The sequence below is a fragment of the Barbatula barbatula genome (assembly GCF_947034865.1).
Source record: "Barbatula barbatula genome assembly, chromosome: 22".
NCBI lineage: Eukaryota > Metazoa > Chordata > Actinopteri > Cypriniformes > Nemacheilidae > Barbatula > Barbatula barbatula.
The window spans coordinates 7,188,971-7,209,104 of record NC_136785.1 but is presented as its reverse complement, the minus strand read 5'-3'; the positions used below and the strand labels follow the sequence as shown (position 1 = coordinate 7,209,104).

The 20,134-nt window shown below is 37.2% G+C and overlaps 1 protein-coding gene across 1 annotated transcript; it reads right to left on the bottom strand.

The window, feature by feature from the left end:
* Window positions 1-815: 815 nt before the first annotated feature.
* LOC306911827 (5-hydroxytryptamine receptor 4) lies at window positions 816-18,500 on the bottom strand. The gene is made up of 7 exons (XM_079487501.1): window positions 18,336-18,500; window positions 16,188-16,282; window positions 15,957-16,100; window positions 15,592-15,792; window positions 14,459-14,612; window positions 12,295-12,851; window positions 816-1,803 (listed from the first exon to the last, which is right to left on the bottom strand). The coding sequence occupies exons 2-7, from the start codon at window positions 16,214-16,216 to the stop codon at window positions 1,710-1,712; spliced, it is 1,179 nt and encodes a 392-aa protein (XP_079343627.1). The 5' UTR covers window positions 16,217-16,282; window positions 18,336-18,500; the 3' UTR covers window positions 816-1,709.
* Between the last annotated feature and the right edge of the window lie 1,634 nt (window positions 18,501-20,134).

Below are 20,134 nucleotides of genomic sequence, written 5' to 3'. Positions count from 1 at the left end.
GGAATTGTCTGTAGATCGCCGAGACAGGATTGTATCGAGGTACAGAGAAATGGCTGCAGCATCCCAATGAACACTGGCCTTGTGATTATGGGCTATTGTAATTTTGAGGAAAATAATGAATTGAATTCATTCTGGAGTAAGGCTGTAACACGACAAAATGATGAAAAAGTGAAGCGCTGTGAATACTTTCCAGATGCACTGTATACACAAACAAAAATCTTCACACAGCTTTTTCATACAAGGACACTCATAATGACCACTTGTCAAACACTCTTCCTCTGCCGCAGCTTTTAAATGTCATTCGGCATTATCAAACCTTTTTTGATCATAATGAGATTTCAGAGCTTTAGAAAACTCAGACTGTTTCATTGCAAATATATTTGCTCTATCCACTATGGCGGAGTTTATGCGCTAATACCAGATGATGTGTATTGCTGAACTAAAGTCAATTGTTAATAGCAGAGCATAAACTATATGTTGCATAGCCTCTTGATGAAACATCAGCCTTCAGAACTTTGAATTGGTCTAAACTCATATCTTCACATTTGTAAATGGATAGTAACTTGTAATCTCTAACAGTTGCGTTCCAATTTTTGAGTGGCACTTGATGCATCTGCATCTCTTATGCCTCGACATAATTGGCTCATTTGGGCAAAACAATGTAATGGTCTGATCACACTAATGCTCTCAAGGCCATATTCAGAATTATGCAATTAAAATGGTTCACCATTCGGCTGTCTCCTAGGAACCTCCATCAAACTGTCTGGAGAGCAATGGGAATAACAATGGCATATCCATCAAACAAGGGCTTTTATGTAACAGATGAGATGCCACAGAATTTTTATTGAAGTGCAGAACAGATACAAGTGTATTTTGTTTAGGAAATCTTATTATCAGTTTTTCCTGATCCATCCGTGAGAGACCGTCCATTAACTTCGATTACATGGCAATATAATAAAAATGTCACATGGTGACAAGGCAAAGCTTCTTCGTAAAGAAGCCCAAACATAAATACACGAAAGAGTGAATATAAATGCAAAAAATAACCAACACGCTTGAATGTGAGCAGGGCCTGTCTGTCAGACTCAGTTGGAGCAGAAGTGTTTCTCTGAATGCTGAACTACAAGAATAGCTTTATAAATGAAAAGCGTTTAGCTGACAAACTCCATTAAGTGTTAAAACAGTTCAGCAGAGACTGAATTTGTTTGAAGTACAGTCTGTGTTGGCGCCTCTGTTCAGTTTGCTGACTTCTCTTATGTCTTCAACCCTTCAGTATGTATTTCTCTTCCCACAGACATACTGATTTTATACAGTTCGGTTAAAATACCTGCATGCTAATATAATCTCAACAGAGCCGGACCTTATCGTCAATCTTTGTAACACTGTTATTTACACGTTTTTACATGTTATGCATTTGGCAGACGCTTTTATCCAAAGCGCCTTACATTGCATTATCCTATACATTTGTTCCTAAGTATGTGCAATCCCCTGGGACCGAACCCGCGACCTTGGCGTTGTTAGCACCATGCTCTTACCACTGAGCTGCAGGAGAGGCTTTTATCTAAAGCGACTTACAAATGAGGTAAACAATTATCATGGACAACACATATCAAAAGGGAAACCAGAATGAAGCCTCTGATTCAGGATATATTTCCTCTGTGGGACGATGTTTGTGTGTTATGATGGCACCTGTCCGCATGACGAACGGACTATGAAACACCAACAGAGTCCTGCGATTCCAACTCACTTGGCAGGATTTGTTTGGAATTCTCACTGTACCTTCGATTTGGAAGAAATGACAATCTGAAGGGAAAAAACAGAGGTTAATTGTATTTTCAGCTGTGTTGGAAAAAATAGCACTTCAAGCTCAAGTGCACATATCTTTATTTTAATAAAATATATTTCAAAATCCTGTCAGGGGCAACGTAACATTCTCCCCATAAGTTAGGAAATGACATTTTATCATAATTTACACACCCCAATTATGTCTTTGGAAAGAATAGCTCATTATAATTTATATTTGTCACATCTTTGTAAACAGATGCTTGGACACAAGCTGGATGTGTGACAAACTCACAAAACCTCTTTAACTGGTTTTAATAAGACAAATTGACTCTCTTTACATTTTGGCAAAACCAGAGTGTTGCTTTTGAAGACCGGATCAAATGTGAGTCAGTATATACAAACTAATTTGACCTTTTATCTTTCTGTGTATTTTATCCTAAAAACTATATTTTTCCTTTAAGAACGAATGAATCACAGTCTCTATTAATGTTATTTCAATCTCATGATAGAAAACAGAAACAGAAAACAGTCCAAAGAGATTAATCTCAGTTAAATGAAGCCCTTCCAAAATCAGCAATAACACAATCACACAAACCATGAGAAAGGTTGAAAAGTTCATATTGTGTTTGGTCTATTCATATCTTTACTTTTATTAGGTGAGACCAGGGCCCAGTTGCATTAAAGTAGCCGGTGAGACTGCGTTTTAACAACTAGTCTCACAGACCAGCAATTCGTTCGGACAAATCAGTCTTACTTTTCATATTTCAATTGGCCCAATCTACCGTTTTATGTAACTGATTTAAAGAAGTTATGACCAGTCTTGAAGAAACTAAAACTAGTTAGTTTATGCAACCATCCCCAGGAATGGTTGGCACAGTTTTTATTTGATGGAACAAACGTTCGGATAACTGAGATGCAAATAAAAGCTTAAAGAAATCCACCCAAAAAGAAAATGTGACTAGGATTATGATTGGTCCCCCTACTTCAAATCATTCATACGGCTCTAGTTCTACAATCATTCTAACTGAAGATCTGCAGTGGATAAAGCTCATCTACCAAGTCTGTACACATTATTGTCATGTCAACAGCATCATTTGTGTTGCATTAACAGAACTCTTTTGACCCCAACATATAAAACACGGTATAACGCAACATAAGCTGTATGTTGGCGAAAAAGCAGAATTGAATTATGGGTTTAATATGCTGGGGGATAATACTGTTCCTCATCACTTTCTCAGCTCTCCTGTCTCTTCATCCTTCTTAAAATCTGGCCTCACGATCTCTTTATTACAAAAATATATATTTTTAATGTATTATTTCAACTAACGCTGCATGTTCACATGGTTTTGATACAGAGTCGTACAAGGGAACAGACCAATTGAGTAAGAGAGGAAAAATCATTAGTGGGAAAGATTTATTTCTGTTAATATGTTTGCTTTGTAAAGTTTTGATTTATTAGTATAGAATAGTATTAGTAAATTAATGTCCAAAATAAAATGCGATTAACATAGAATGGGAAAGTGAAATCTGATTAAGTTATTCTGATCAAATCAAGACATAAAGATTTTTTATTTATAAGTACTTGCAGCAAAACACCCTCAGAGATAAATCTGTTTTGAGAAAGTCAGTATCAAGTATCCATGACTGGAATGCCTTTTAGACAGTCTTATTTAAAAACATTTTATAAAATATTATATACAAATATTTATAAAAAGATATATTTTCACTTCATGTCTTTCACACTGAAAAATGGCAAACCATCAAAGTGCTTACTATTAAGATCCCAAAAGAACCAAGTACACCTTCTGGGTCAACATGCATGTCTAGAATACATTTTCAAGCCGTTCTCATGAACTGTTCTATAATAAGAGTCAGACTGATAAAATCAGTAATCCAGCTCAGTCGAGTTCCCCCTTTTATGAGCTACATTTTACATCTAATATCCAATAATACTCCCCATATGCCAAAACAGAGTCCCATTCCCAGGCCAGGCATGCTCTGGGCTTTAAAACCCTTTTTGTTGTTTGTCTAAGTCTTAATTTGAAGATACTGATTCAGTATCTTACAGTATTCTTGAAGCGTGACGCTTTAATGTTCCGAAATCTTTCAACAAGCCCAAAGAACAATAGGATGATAGAGATGATAAGTAAAGGGCGAAGATAGTAAGTAAATAAAAATGCTAGAACATAATATTAAATCTAGTTAGATCTACCAAACAAAAATACAATATGTACTGTATTTGAAAAGATAGTAGAAACTCTAAATTCTGTCATGATTTATGTCACCACCCTCGTGTCATTCTAAACCCGTGATTATTTTTTTCTTGTGTGAAATGTTCATTTTTAATCTCATTCATCTATCAATGTACCTGATATATAAACTATACATTTAACATAATCCTGTTTCTAACAGCACTTCTTAATGTAGAATAATCAGTAATTTGACTGGTTTTAGTATTTTATTATATTGTTTTAATTTATTTACTTCACAATTATTTAATTTTGATGTCAAGATTTGACGACAACAACAATACTAATTATAATAACAATAAATATTCAAGAATTAAAATAGCCGTGCTAAAGAAAAACGAGGCAGTGTGGGTGATCGACAATAGGGGGCCCAGCGAATGTGTGCAGATATATCTGACCAAACAAACCTTTCCCGAGTTCATTTTGATATCCAAATCACAACCACATCAAAGCATGATCAGAGAAACATCTCAAACATCTGTGATTTATCAAACCTCAGAAGGACATGGATTCCTCGCTTAAATCAATATGTCCTCGTTCTTCTTGAGAAAGCCTTGTACATTTTACTTAGAAAAGAAAAAATATTTTCAAAACTGTCAGTCCGAATTGCTAACAAGGCTATAGTATGCTGATATGTTGGCCAGCACTGCAATTCCTCCCCGCCAAATCTCCGTTCCAGTCATTTTCTAACAATCATCCCTGACAAATTGGCACTGCTTTTACATTGGACCCATATGTTCACATACACCAGTGGTACAAATTCTCGCGTCCCCTGAACAATCAGCCATTGGCAGTAAAACATGCACTCTCAACCTGTTGAAAACATGAGCAAAATACTGACGGGAGACATTTTTAATCATTCAGAAATCATAACACGTGATCCTTGATTCACAATTTATCAAAATAAATGAAGTATGAGCTACAGATACAGATAACTTAAGTCAAAATTGATGATTGTACTCTCTAAAACGTTTCTAATACTGACAATTCTGTAATAGGCCAATAAAAAACAGATAAATATGTGATGTGTGTCTGTCTGCAAACCCTTTCTAAAGCTGCGGGGAGAATGATATAAAAATAGATGTGCATGCACAACACGGTACATTAGTCTGATTACCATCTCATAACTTGTCCTGACATTGACCTGGATTTGGTGCAGCTGAGACTAAATCTTCCCCATTTTTGACCAAACATGGAAACATCATCTTTAGCAGTGAACTATAGCGGATTACTGTCAAATGCTCAAATTTATCCTACAGTGAAAGAGTCAAGATAACAAGTGTTCATATTACGCCCTAGGCACCGGTATGTCTTGCCTCGTTATTTTTACAATGGCAGCTTGTTTCACAGATTTTTCAACAAAGCAATAAACTGACCCAGTGCAGACATATGCCACAAGCCACTGGATTTTTTATTTAAATGGAGAGTTATGAAACAAAATGAAAAGTCTATCGTAATTTACTCATCCTTATGTCGTTCCAAATCTGTAGGAATGTTTGTAAAAAAACACAAAACGAGAAGTTAAAAGCGTTTTTAATAGGGAAGAAACTAAGGGGAGGTAATGAGGACAATAGGAGAAGGGTGTAAGCTAATGAGGGCCATGTGCTTCCAAATCGGACACAAGAAATGGGGCTGAACAAGAGGTACAGCTGCTAGGAAGGTGGGATCATGACACATGGCGGTCCCAAGGGGGCACTATGAAGGTCTGGTAAAGCACACATACTCATTTGTTTTTCGCATGTGTTGAATTCAGACGCTTTGTGCGTGAGCGGAAAGTCAAGTATGCCGTGGCCTTTATTGCTTCTTATTAGTTGGATTGGTCTAAAGAAAAACCTTGTGAAAGTACATTTTAAAATCAATAAGACATATAATCCTATTTCAACATCTCTTGTCTCTGTCTGTCTGAGATCTTAATGACAGTCTTTAAGGCAAGGCTAGTCAACTGGCGGCCCGCCAGTCATCTTTAGGTGGCCCACCTTAACATTTCAAATAAGTGGAGACACTTTAAGAGTGGTGTGCTTCAAGAAATGCACGTCCTGAGACGCCACATCTTTGAACTCCAAAATGCTGCTACAAAAGAAATTCCCGCGGCTCGTGATGATACTGTGTTCATATAAAGCGATTTGATCGCTTTGTCCAGAAAACGTAATGTTATTTGCAACGTTATAATCGGCAATCCACAGCCACGGGCAGTCGGTTTGCACACGCGATAGGTCGCATTCCAAAACGTCTTATGCCCTTGAAACTAACTGCATGAAGGGTACAGCACATGAACGGTAGATAAAGGAATAAGGAAACCTTCAGATAAAGGGAAATTGTGTTGTTTTTATCGCAGCATTCATTACCTATGCATCAGTGGCGGTTCTACATTGAATTGCACCCCGGGCGAGAACATCTTTGAGCGCCCCCCCCTCGAAAAAACTAAATTATATCATATTTTTCTTGACCTAAACTACAGTGGTACAAATTGAATTTGTCAATAAAATGTAATTGTACCACTGTAGTTGAGGTCAAGAAAAGTATACATGACATTGTTATAAAACAATTTGACAGAGTATTAACACTTAGTGATATTTTACTGACATTCAATTTGTACCACTGGAAAAAAAGTGGTCAGAAAAAGATTCATGACAGTTATAATGGCCTCATGACAGCCAATGTCAAAACCAATATGACAGTTAACCCAGCTGTAGTGGCCTTAATTCATTTATCTTCTTATTGGTTATTTGTAATCACGTGTTTTGTTGTGTTCACTTCCGTTTCCTTTATATCCGGTGTGTTATATTGTTTGTCGTGGTTGGTAGGGGGTGAGCGATGGGATGGCCAACTTTCTGTTGACCGTACAAGTAAAATGTTTGTTCTGTCAAATAAAACAACTGTGACGCGTACAGAAGTGTCTCTAAGGCAATATGGTTAGATGCCGAAACACCAGCTAAGTAGTGTCTTACATTCAATTATTAATCTGCTATGTCATGTTTTATGACAATTATGACAGGTTAAGATGTATTGGTTAATGTAAAGTTGTCAACAAAGAACTCAAACAAACAATATTTGCATTAAAAATGTCATAATTGAGCGAATGACACTTAATGACAGTTGTCATAAACATGCATAAAACCTTCATATTCATGAGATGTGTGATGTAGCAAATAAATAGCAATGGTTATGTTCGTCTCAGAAACTAGCTACAGATTGGAAAATTCAGTTTGCTCATTACGGGACCTTACGTTAACCCAACAGATGGAAATAAATAATAATAACTGAACTTGTAACAGTTTTGTTGCAAAGCACAATATTATGGTGAAATTAGATCTCGTGTTTGTTGACTTAAAACCAAATTTGTTGTATAAGTGTTGATTGATTACCTGCCCTGCGCGGGTCTCGAACCGGCATCTGTCGGAATGAGAGTCGGGCGCTCTAACGACTAGGCTAAACACCGTAGTGTCTTTTCACACAACATGGCAACATGGATACAGTAATCATAACACAGAGAGAACATTATAGTTGCATACCTTTATCTTTTCAGCATACAGGGGCGCCAATTTCCCACACAATGAATGAATAGATAATAGATAACCGATTTGCGGCGGCCCAGAGTTTCTTTTACTGCTCGTGCCGGTGCCGCCCCCCACGTGACATGAAAAAATGCCGCCCCGGGCGACTGCCCGGTTCGCCCGTGCCTAAAACCGCCACTGCTATGCATGATTTAAACCGCTACATTTACGAAACTGCTGTTCATCTCCTTCCAGAACTTAAAGGATCTGCCCTTTTTAGTGAGTGGGGCACATGATCGCGATTGGAATTCACCTGAAGACGCACAGCTTTTTGCACAGATCAACTGATTCGTTTTATAAGGCTCCAGTTTAACGTCACAAGGGTCAGGGATAACTTTTGTGCTAAATGTATTAGCGTGTTTGACTTTCATTGATTTTACTTTTATTACTTCAACCAAATATATACATAAAAATCTTCTTGAAAAAAATGGCACCCACATCTTGGAGGGACTGGGGTTAAGTAAATTAACAGACATTTTATTTTTGGGTAAACTAATGCAACAAGGAATATAAAATACAATTTAAAAGACAATATCCCTTTAATTAAATTTCATAAAAAAGGCACAAATACCGGATGTAATTTCTGACTGCATGTTTTAATATATGATCTGAAGGTAACAGTAACAAACACAGTATAAAAGGAACAAAATCCAATAAATAACAGAAATACAAAATAACTGAAAAAATTAGGATATGATAAAAAAAACTGGCCCCCATCCTATTTATACTTCTGGAATGTGGCCCTCAAAGAAAATTAGTTGAAGACCCGTGCTTTAAGGCCTTAAAAGAAGCCACATTATTTATTACATTATTATGGCTGACAACCTAGATTCTAGGGCCTAGAATGTCTGAATCAATATTTAAGGCACTCTAATATCTTTACTGCCGTGTCAGTTAGTTCAGCAATGGTTTTAATCACAGTGAACAAATTTTTTGTGTTGAAAAAGTTATGTCAGGGTGCACGTCCAAGGTATTGCAAAGTGCTATACAACCAAAGTTTGCTCAAAACCATTAACCATTGCAAACTCTAACAGGACGTTTTTATAGGCAGTATTAACAACAATGGCCATAATCTCAGATGGGGCCATAAAAGTAATTTCATCACCTTCATCTCATCCCACTTGAGATTGTTGCAGAAATGTGTCCTAGAAAGTAGGATTTCTGTTTTCATTCCTGAATCAAGTTCATTATAAAATTGAAAACCATCAATAAAATATATTTGTTGTATTTCTGTGTGTCTCATGAGTTCAGACTTTGATTTGACCTCAGCTGAACTCAAGCGCAGTTCGCACCTTCAAACTCGTAAACCTGTAAACCTCTTTCTGAAAAAATCATCCAGATGCTAAATTAAATAAGATTCTTGGACCTAGTCCTGCATTATTCATTCATAGAATACCACAGTCTTCTGACATGAGCTGTACCTGGTTCTGTTTGAGTGAGAGATCCAAAGGTACAAGGTAGAAGTTTTTTTTCAGTCACATCGAACGAAACGTGAGTCCGACAACACTGAACGGATTTAGAAAGCTCAACCAGAAAGTCCTCTGCATGTGCAAATGTAAACCACATGGCTCTAATGTTAAGCTGTCCGACTGTTACTTAGGTTAGCCGAATGTCACATTCCAGACATGCCTAAGAACTGTTCAGGAAAAAAATAGTAGCATTAGGAAAAAAGTGACAGGAAATAAGCTAAAGTGCTGTGATTGACAGATAAGGGGGGGTGTTTGAAGGTTTGTTGGATGGTGGCCATTAGAGTAATCTCTATGGAAACTGAAGCAGAGAGAGCTGTGTTTTTGACACCCTTTCTGCATCACCACTCATCATGAACAAAGTGGGAAAAATTCAGTGCTAAAATACTTCATACAGAGAATCAAGGTCGTGGCTTTCATATAAAAACCTCACGTCACCTCTTGCTGCGTATTTGCTCGTGTTGCAAAGGACTGATTTACTCCTAACAAAGAGCCTACGTGCAAGTCTAAATCCTTACATTTATCCTTATGTAGATTTTGAGGGCTGATTTAATAAGAAAAACACTGGAGTAATTGAAGTGTGGTAAAGCAGTCAAGCAAGCTGAATGTTTTGCATTCATTAGGATATAAGATCAATTTCAGGGGACAAGTAACAAATCATTATGCTCATAGTTTTGAAAATCAAAGGCATAATGAATATTTTCAGAAACATCCTCTTAACGCACACTACCTCGGGAAAACAGGGATTAACTAGCAACTACTCAAGTGTTTGAACGCGTACCAAACTTTCTAACAAGCTGTTTATACCAGAACGTTTTAAAATCGACCTGCTTTCTGGTGTCGTTTTTCTTCTGCATTGATCATAAATGATCATATTTAGCTGCCACTCCCAGAAATGCATAGTGAGCACATAAATGCACACTATCTAGTGTAAACCATATTCTATAAATTAATGCAGGAACTGAAATACATGAATATTAGATTTACATTGATGTAACCATACACCTTTAATTTACTCACGAGTGCTTACTAAAAACAAATACTGGGACATATCATCATTTAAAGCTATTTTAGGTTTAAAGAAATGCTATACAACCTTTGCTCAATGTTACCCCATGTGGTTGATAAGTGCAACTGTCTGTTACTAGTTTCGTAAATACTGTAGCTCTATAAGCTTCACAGCGCAAAAAACACGTAAATATGTTTACTAAGCTGATAGAAACTGCACTAAACAGGATGGACTGGCTCTAAAAAGGGTGGTACGATCAGCCGAGCGCATCATCCGCACCAAACTCCCCGACCTGCAGTCCATATATAAGCAAACGATGATGGACCATAGCCAGGAAAACTGTTAAAAGAAATTAGTCATTCTGATGACGGACTCTTCTACCTGTTGTGGTCAGGGAAACTATTTAGCTTTTTCATGGTATATTTAAATTTAGAAGACGCTTTTATCCAAAGCGACTTACAAAGAGTTCAGGGAGCAATAAGCGATATGTCACAATTGTCAAAATAAGCAATAATACAATCAATGCTAATACATTCAACAAACGCTAGAACACTACCTGTTCAGAGAAAGAGTTAGTGTAAATTATCATCATGACTTTACATTTTTTTGGCTGTGTATGTGACATACATTTTTCAAGTATTGGGTCAAACAGGGACGAACCCAACTGTTCGGTTGTAAATGATGTTCATCCAACCCAATGGTTGTGATCGTCCTTTTTGACCCAATGCTGGCATTTGTTAGAGTGTGATTTTTATACTACTGGATTGCATTTTTTTTATGTCTATGAAAACGTTAATGTAAAACCTTTGGCGCATTACTGAACGGCATCTTACTATAAAAAACCCAAAGGTGTAAAAAATAATTAGTTCCACCAGTCTAGGTGAAGATCCATTCACCTAAATTCTTGTGATTTCATAATGAAATGTGTATTTCATAATATAATTTATTGTGTTCATAATATAATTTATTTGCATTTTTCCGACTATTATTACAGCCAAACAATTTTTAAGGAAGCCCTTTTTAAAGGTGTCCTCGGAGATCACTCATACCCGTGGTGCGTCTAAGTACATGTAGCTTCTGTATTATCAATTCTATAATTACACTGAGTGCGGAAAAAGAGCCATCTGCTTTTTGTCCCAGGCTGATTTTAAAAACAAAAGCGACGGCGTGTTTCTAATATCGTAATATTTGTTTTTGTGCCTCCAGAATTACACTCCCTGGGCATAAGCTTTGCAATATAAACACTTAAAGCGCAACGGCCAACAGACGGTCGGTTCTGGCGAAATTCTCTCTAGAAATGAATAAGGGGCAATGCATGCGAACTAGACATAATGTTTTGTCTACCACCATTTAACAGTAATAAAATCTGTTGTTTCCCAAAAACAATTACGGTCTCAAAGCAAATCATAAAGATCCTCCTATTATACTGCAGCATAAGACCACAAGTATTTTGCTGGGAGAGATGTCTAACCACTGAGACATTAAAAGTGCTGGCATTGGTCACAAAATCAGTAAGGTCAAAACATCAATGGGGAAAAACATACCAAAATAATGGAAGTGCACAAATAAAGTATGGTTAAATAAACAGTGGTGTATATAAAATGCCTGTGTTGCTTTTCGCAGATCGTAAAATAAAATGTTGATGTGCTTTCTGTTTTGATCAAGAGGCGCAATGATGTCATCCATCCCAGCACCACTTATGCAGAGCCAGTGGGGCCGCAATTGCCTTTGTAATGGGAGAGCCCACTAAAACACTCCGAAACCATGAGGGCAAAAACAACCCAATGTGTGGAAACACTTGCTGCTGAAGTTTCTACCAGCTCTTGTGGCTAAAGAGCTTTTCACTTTCAAAGATGCAGTGCGTGTATTAGCCGATTATGTTATTTTTAAGTGCCTCATAAAGCCTGTATGGAATTAGCATGGGTTTGGTAAAGATTCTGATAATGTGTAGATGATAATGTATAGAATTGATATCTTTTATCATTTCAAAACCTTTTAAGCGAACGTCAAAAACAGAATATACGATTAAACAATCAAACAAACATTTTTTCCTTTATCTTTCATGACCTTTGACAGACAACAACAAAAATAAACAATGATTTAGCGTGTCCAACCTGAAATCTCTCAGAAGAAGCTATAAACACACGCTTACATGCAAAGTTATCTTTCATCTATTTCCTCCCAGAATTCATTTCTTAAAGCCCAGTGTATTGAGAAGGGACTAACTGTACCTGAGAGAAATGGAGGTTCCGTTGACAGACTCTGAGTGTTGTCTGCTTGGACTAAAGCCCCCCTGCCGGGCATAGCGCTCATCTCCACAGCAAAGTATCATAAGAAAGGCTCTTCGAAAAGCCCTGTTCAGAAAAGCATAGAGGAACGGGTTTAAGCCTGAGTTGATATAGCCCAGCCAGAGCCAAGCTGTCCAGATCTGCGGTGGCACGCTGTAATTGGTGAAGGGCTCCACCACGTTGGTGACAAAAAAGGGTGCCCAGCACAGACAGAAGCAGCCCATGATAACGGCCAATGTTTTGGCTGCTTTAGTTTCATTCTTCAGGCGTCTGGACCCATGTTGATCGTGGTTAGGGTAGGTCGAATGTGCCGAGCCGGCCCGGTGAAGGGAGCCGATTCGCCGAGCGTGCCCCATAGCAGTTACGTAGATTCGCTGATAGGCAAGAACCATCAGTCCCAGAGGTACATAGAAAGCCACGGCTGAACAAACCAGGGCGTAGGGTCGGTTCACGATGAACACGCAGGAGGTTTTATTACTGGAAGGGTTTCTTTCTTTTATCTGGGGAATTGCAACAAAAACAAATATTATAATTAATGCGTGGAGAGAGCGGGGCTAGTTGTCACCCGGGGTGGTAGTCACATATGCTCTCAAACAACCAGTTAAAAAAAATATCTGTTTTCGTTATTTTACTTGTTTTATAACAAAGATTAATTCTCTCTTGATACAAATATTTACATAAAGATATATACATTTATATTTAAATACAATGTATTTATTATTCATAAAAATAATGATAATAACAAGAATTATTATCATTACTAATAATAATGCATTCAATACATTATGGATAAACATAAAACTTCATACATGGAAGTTTGTGTGTTTATATTGTATATACATTTAAATATACACGCCACGCACACAAAAAAACTTTATTTTGAAATCATTTAATCACGGTCTGAACTTTTTGATTTTATTTTTACAATTTACAAATATCTGGACCAAATAAATCACACCGACATACATTTAGCACAACTAACACTATTTCACTCATTTCTTTCTTGAAAGTAAAATCATATTTAAACTACACAAGTTGTGTAGGGCCCCTGCACCACCAGGTGCCTCCTTGAGTACCGAATCAAAATGTCTAATGTCTACAAGACGCGGATTCAACTTTCTGTGTTCCGTTACAAACTTTACAGGAATAATTTGGAATCATTTCTTTTTAATACTTAATTTATTTCAGTAGTGTGAGATATTCGGACATCATGCAGTGCGCGCTGGTGATGACATGTGCATAATGTGATGATGCGTCTTTAGATATGGTCATGGCTTCAAAACGAAGCAACAGTCTCTAACGGAAAAAAACGACCGCAATGTGACGCAAAATAACAAGAAGGCATGTGTTTTTGTTCTATTTCAAAGTCTTATTCATTTTGCCAAATTATGCAAATACTGATTTACAAATTCAGTATTTGTCCACTGGTATAGAGTTGGTTTGAGTGGGGACATTCGATAGTCGTAAATTTAGGGACCGTCTCCACAGTTACATACACATTACTATTCTAACTTCAATAGCATTAAATTCACAAAACCAGCTGTACAATGTTCATGGGAGTCTCAGCTATAATGCACACCAATGCAATCCACTTTTTTCATTTGCTCATGATAACATGTAATTTTTGTGTCATCACATTTAGAGAATTATTGATGTGTTTTTGTATGCTTGGCTTTCTTGAGTAAACTACTGTATATTCATACTCATTTGGTTATTAAAAAGCTAGATGGTTCCATAACCAAGTGTTACTTTAGGTAAAGGATTATTTACATATGAATCAAAATGTTAATTAATGTGATACTTAATTGTTCTTTCTGTCAGTTTAAAGTTCTTTTGTCTTTCAGTTTTTATTAATTTAAGTGTGTTCATTGATTATTATTATTTCTTATAGTTTACAGTTATGCTTCTCTAATTTGAACTATTATGACAAGGGCCCCACACAAAGGTTTGCATAGGGCCCCCAGACATCTAGGATCGGATCGGAAGTGACAAGAAATGTACAATGTATGTATTTTCAAAGCACTAGCCTAATATATGAATGTAGCCTAAACAGTGATGCAAAAGAAAAAAGTAAGAATGAATCCAATACGCAGAACTTTTCACTTACAAGCTGTTCGATTCCAATGGTATTCCAGCTTTGCATGATGGGTAGGAAAGAGATGAAAATCGGTATGACCCAGCATCCGACCAGCATCCATGATACTCTCACAGTTGTCATCCTGTTATTGTACACCAAAGGTTGGCAGCAAATGGCATAGTACCTGTTATTAAGATAAGCAAAACATTTTTTGAATGACTCATGCAGTCAGGCAATCTTGCGTAACCACTGCCTCCTTACATACTCTAATACTCCCCAATGCTTCGGTTAACATTTCCATGAAAAACCAATGCTGTGAATCATACATAACACCATAAAATAAATTGGACACCGCAGAGGAAAACACATCAGGAGTCATGGGAATCATATAGATAGTTGGTGACACCGTGGGTTGAAATGATTTGGTGCTAGAGAGAGAGAGAGAGAGAGAGAGATCGATAGAGAGGTTTTGAGAGACCCAGTAAGACTAAGAATGAGTCGTGTTACTGCCATATGGACCAGATGCGATGCATAAATCACAGCTGCTCGCTATCGGGCTAAAGGAATCTCCGTACTTCCTAATGGGTGAGCAAGAGAGAATTTGCATAAACAACAAAACAAATTACACATAATAAGCTGACACGTAGACAAGCCCCTGGAGTTAGCATGGAGCCATTTACTATGTGGTTCTTTTCAACACATTTTTAACACGTTTTACTTTACGTTTTATGTGAGTATAAAGTATATGCTCTGTATAAAGCATGGCAGGGGAACGGAGAGAAAATGTGACACATTGTAATTTGGCGTTGCAAGTTTACAGTGCTTGAACTGTTAAGAAGGACTTAGTCTCTGTATTTTAAGTGTAATTCCTGCAATTCTGGAAAATGTGGAATATTTTTTGACACATTGAATATGACACAGTAAATTTGTGTATTTAAAGATTAAAAAAACAAATTTTTAAGGGACAAAATGAATGATTAAAAAGGACAAAAGACAACTGCTCCTCCAAACCATGAAATAGGAGACAACGTGGTCCATTGATAATTTTCTCAGTTAATTTACACATTTTAGGAGGGCTTTAGGAGGGACCCTCGAAATCCAAAATGTCCAGATTATGCCGTTTCATCTCCAGTTTCTATTTGACAGCTTCCTTGAACACTCACCTGTCCAGTGCAATGCAGCACAGGTGCAGGATAGATGCAGTGGTTAGCAGCACATCCAGTGAGGTACGGACCAGGCAGAACGTCTCTCCATAACGCCATTGACCTGTGATCAGCTCTATGGCTGCCAGGGGCATGACAACAAGAGCAACCAGAAGATCTGCAAACGCCAGCGATACGATGAAGAAGTTGGTCTTCTTCTTCCTATATTAACAATGAAATATATTACTTAATATTATTTAGCACAATCGAACTTATAAAAATGTGTTCAAAGGTCAGAGAAATACTTTTCAGTACATGCAATAAGACATAAGAATTTGGGGTGAACTATCCCTTTAAATGTATTTATTTGCCTTTGAAGCTATTACCTTAGCTGCCTGTCTTTACAGATTGCCACCATCACAAGCATATTACCAAGACCAGTCATTATGATGACCGTCACCAGGAAGATAGATAGGGTGATCCTCTCCAAAGGGTTGAAAATGTGTTTAGACACAACATCATCCACTAAACTACAACAAAATAAGACACATCACTCTATTTTTATTCAACTACACAGTAAAATTGGTCATTTTGTGAGATGTTTCATAAGTTTGTACTTGACTGCTGTGTCTGATGCTGTGGCCATCACTGGTAATCTGTTTGGAAAATGTCAGATGATTTTTTCCCCACACAAGACACTCCAGTCCCTCTCCTGTGGGTGAAATACAATTTCTCAAACTCATCATATTTTTCAGCATTGATGTTGAATAGAAACCAAATCAAGCTGTTAGCATGTTTTTTTAATGAAAAGCACTTGCTTTTGGGATAAAACATGTAAATATGAGGCATGACAACCCCATGATATGTCCTAATCTTAAGAACTATCCCTTGCAAGATGTTACAGGGTTAGTTTATTCAACCCAAATGAAATTTACCCTGAAATCTTGACACATCCATGACAGAAGTGCTATGGTCTAATTCATGAAGATATGAACATAAGCTTCCATTCTGAACTATATAGTTTTGTCTTTATTTATTGTAACTGCACGATAAAGAGCAAACAGTTCATTATTCAAAATGTTCTTTTGTGTTTCAGAGAATATTTTTTTGTTGAGACTGGGTAAAACCTCACAGATTTTAATTTCGCATTTCAACATTTTCTTCAATGATTCTTTTATTTTATAATCTTTTTAATACATTTGTATTATTTTTAATATATATAAAACAGAAATCATGCCTTTTTAAATAATGTAGGCAAGTTGGTGATGAAAAGGACAACCCCAAGTACATGCACTACATCATCATTAGTTCCGATCTCTCTGTGGCCAATTCGCACCGAGTGCCTGTGGCACTGGACCCATAACTCACGCAGTAGTGGAAAGAGCTTTCGTAGGGTAAACAGTTGAAGCGGGTGATGTGTTTGCCCAGCTGGGTGGCTTAAGTGTGTATTACAGTTTGGATGCTTCTTTCGTGCCTCTATTGCTTTCGTTTGTGTTTCAAATGAGCCTCATGATTATAACAGCCCTGTATCACATACACTGAACCAAATACAGTTATACTGAGACGACAGCTGATATACACAACTTTCTTAGGGCAGTTTTTAAAGTGAAGCGTGAGAGAAAGCTGAACTAAAGCACAAAAAGTTGATACCATGTGATGCGGCACAAACTTTTACTAATCTTGTCTTGTAAGATGAGGCCTCGCTTTTCAATTCAGCTGAAAGGATTTCAAACATGGTTAACTGGCGGAGTTTGAAGAATACAGAGCAATCCTAACAAAGAATGTGACTATCTGTCAATTCGTTCCGTTCTGGATAGATTTAACAATTGTTTAGACTGAAGCAAAGTATAAAGAAAATGCAAATAACCGGTTCCAGCACAAAAGAAGTAAACATCAGCCACCAGCCTCATATAACAAGTGATGACAGTGACATATTCACCAAGAGTACAAACATGATGCCCATGCTTGAGAACTGTGATGGTCTGAAAACACATATTGGTCACATAATTGCGGTCTATGTGACAGATGTGACGCAACATTATAACAATGTATAAAATGAGTTATGGAAATGCAATAAATAATCCTATAATCACATTAAGTGATGTTTCAAAACCGATCGAGTAATATAAGGGATCTTAGTAATGCAATAATCTTTCCCTGGTGGAACGCTGTCACAATGTTACTATTATTGACTGTTACTGTAAGAGCGATCTATTACATACTTTGTCTTTTCAACAACACAACAATTCATTTCAAGTGTCACTGCACATTTTTTTCATCCATCCATGTTCTGTATAAAATCCAAATGTCTTTGTTCTGGAAGAATGCATATAACCAAACAGATCTATCCCCCCCATTGACTACCGTAGTAGGAAATTACTGTTATCATACCACTCGAAGGTGAGTAAACGATGACAGATTAAAATTCTTGGGTGAACCCTTTAAGATTTATGTTTGACAGCTGCAGGTAAATGCTACATGTTTCTCAAATTGAATGCTTCGCATTTATTTCGTTCCTTTGAAAATTCAACATAATAACTTTTAAAATGGTCTATTTTAATATGTAACATATCAGAAAAGTGGTAAATTCAGATAAAGCAAACTAAAATACATAAAAGACATTCTTACGTTTTGCTAATAATAAAACAACACATGTTCTTGAGCGTGCGTACTGTAAACCGTACTTTTTATCGCTTACAATAACCTGTTGCACATTTAGCACTCGAAGACATTAATGTGAGCATCATTCAGATAACTTTACTCACCCAGGGGCTTCGTGTTTCCGATGTCTTTGTGAATCCACACGTCCTTCTATGAACTGTCATATTCCATCACAGTCTGCGGGAGACTGAAGTGCTCTTATCTGGTCTGTGTCACACTTAAACATCTGCGCCAGGCTCCAGATCATCTGCTCTTGTAAGGTGTAATGCGCTCCGAATCTAGAGAAAAGCGTTTTTCTACAGCGAACAACAGCAGATCGATAGCGCCCCTCTCCGCTCGTTCGTGTATTACTCAAATCTCAATACCAATTGGATTAAAATTCAGATGGATTTTGGTGCAGTTGCACAGCTGTAGTTTACAAAAAGTACTGCGGTGTTTACTGTAGTAGCCTACATGACAATTATCAAAAGGTAAGACATTTGTGTACACATTGTGACATTTTAATTATTTCAATTACAAAAACAGTTTATCCATCAGCTGTCTACCATTGAAAATTCCTTTATGTAGTGTTTTTGAGCCATATAGAGACCCATAGAAACGACCGTAGTTTCACTTAGAAGTTAAAACCTATAAAATGTTCAATGGTTCCGGAGATGTACCATTACGCTGTCAGGTAGAATAATAAACGATTATTCTTTTCATGGAAGCCGTTTTAAAAGCATCGCAAAAACAAAACGTTTTCCTCAAAAGTGCAAAACAAATGTCGTGTTTCTGTATTGGTTCATTAGAGAATGAGCAAGCTCTCAATGTTTACACGTAAAGGCGTTTAAATAACTTGTCCCATGTTTCGTTTTCCTCCGTGGACAAAAGAGCCACTAACATTTATGAATATAGACGGTTTTAAATTGTCAACATAAACAAAGTTTTGCGCTGGCGCTTGTTCCTTGGCTGTCCTTAACTTCCGGTGTTGTGCCTATAGGGTCGCAGATGACGTATTTTTGTAGGCCAACATTGAAGTTAGCGGCGCATGGGTTTCCAAGATCGAAAGCCTATGCATTTTTCACATAGACTTTTGGAAAATGGCAAACATAAGCTCTGTGATTAACAAATGTTTATACGTTTTGTCTATCAAGATATTATACACCACATTTGTTACTTTTGAATGCGAAATACATTCGGCAGAAGTAAAAAGCTAACACGATGCTATCTACTTAAGGTCGCTCGATATCATCGTTACCACCACCAAGCCTCCGTCAATCCTTTCAAACTTTATTAAAAATGTGTTGCCTTGTAATTACCCTGTGAATTAATCCCCATCTATGTTTTAAGAGATTTGTGCCATGTTGCATTATTTGTGAGCTTCAAATGCACAATGACGTGTAACGTCCCAGCCAAAGGTTGTCGTAATCTGGCAGACATTTTTAAGCACCATTAATTATACGCACTCGCATACATGCCTGTAGATTATTTCTGATAACAAGCTAAATAAACCGACAAGAACCGTTACATGGCTAAACTTGTCTCTCAAATATTTTGAATTTAGACTGCGATACCAAGCTCAACCGCAATATGTAAATGTGACAAACTACCGTTGTGATGTATGTTTACCCATGTGGTTGATTAACTCAATTGTCTGATAGGTGTGTCGTAAATACTGTCGCAAAGTTTCCCCGTTGTCAACGATACACGTGGATTAGTTTAATAAGATGATGTAACCGCCGTACCCAGATACGTCGTTTTGAGACTATGACCACAGATCGGGTAATGTAGAACGTACCTATCAACAATGACAAATTCTAGTTTGATGATCTTGAGTCAATATGACAGTATGACTTACTTCTTTCTACCACAAGATGGGGCAAGAGCACCAAACATTTTCTGCATTCTGGTCAAGTCAGATATG

Coding starts and splice junctions, on each gene's coding strand:
- LOC306911827 (XM_079487501.1), bottom strand. CDS start 16,216: ATGGCCACAGCATCAGACACAGCAGTCAA. Junction 16,101..16,187: donor GCATCAGACACAGCAGTCAA/GTACAAACTTAT, acceptor ATTTTGTTGTAG/TTTAGTGGATGATGTTGTGT. Junction 12,852..14,458: donor CCATTGGAATCGAACAGCTT/GTAAGTGAAAAG, acceptor GCAATTCCCCAG/ATAAAAGAAAGAAACCCTTC.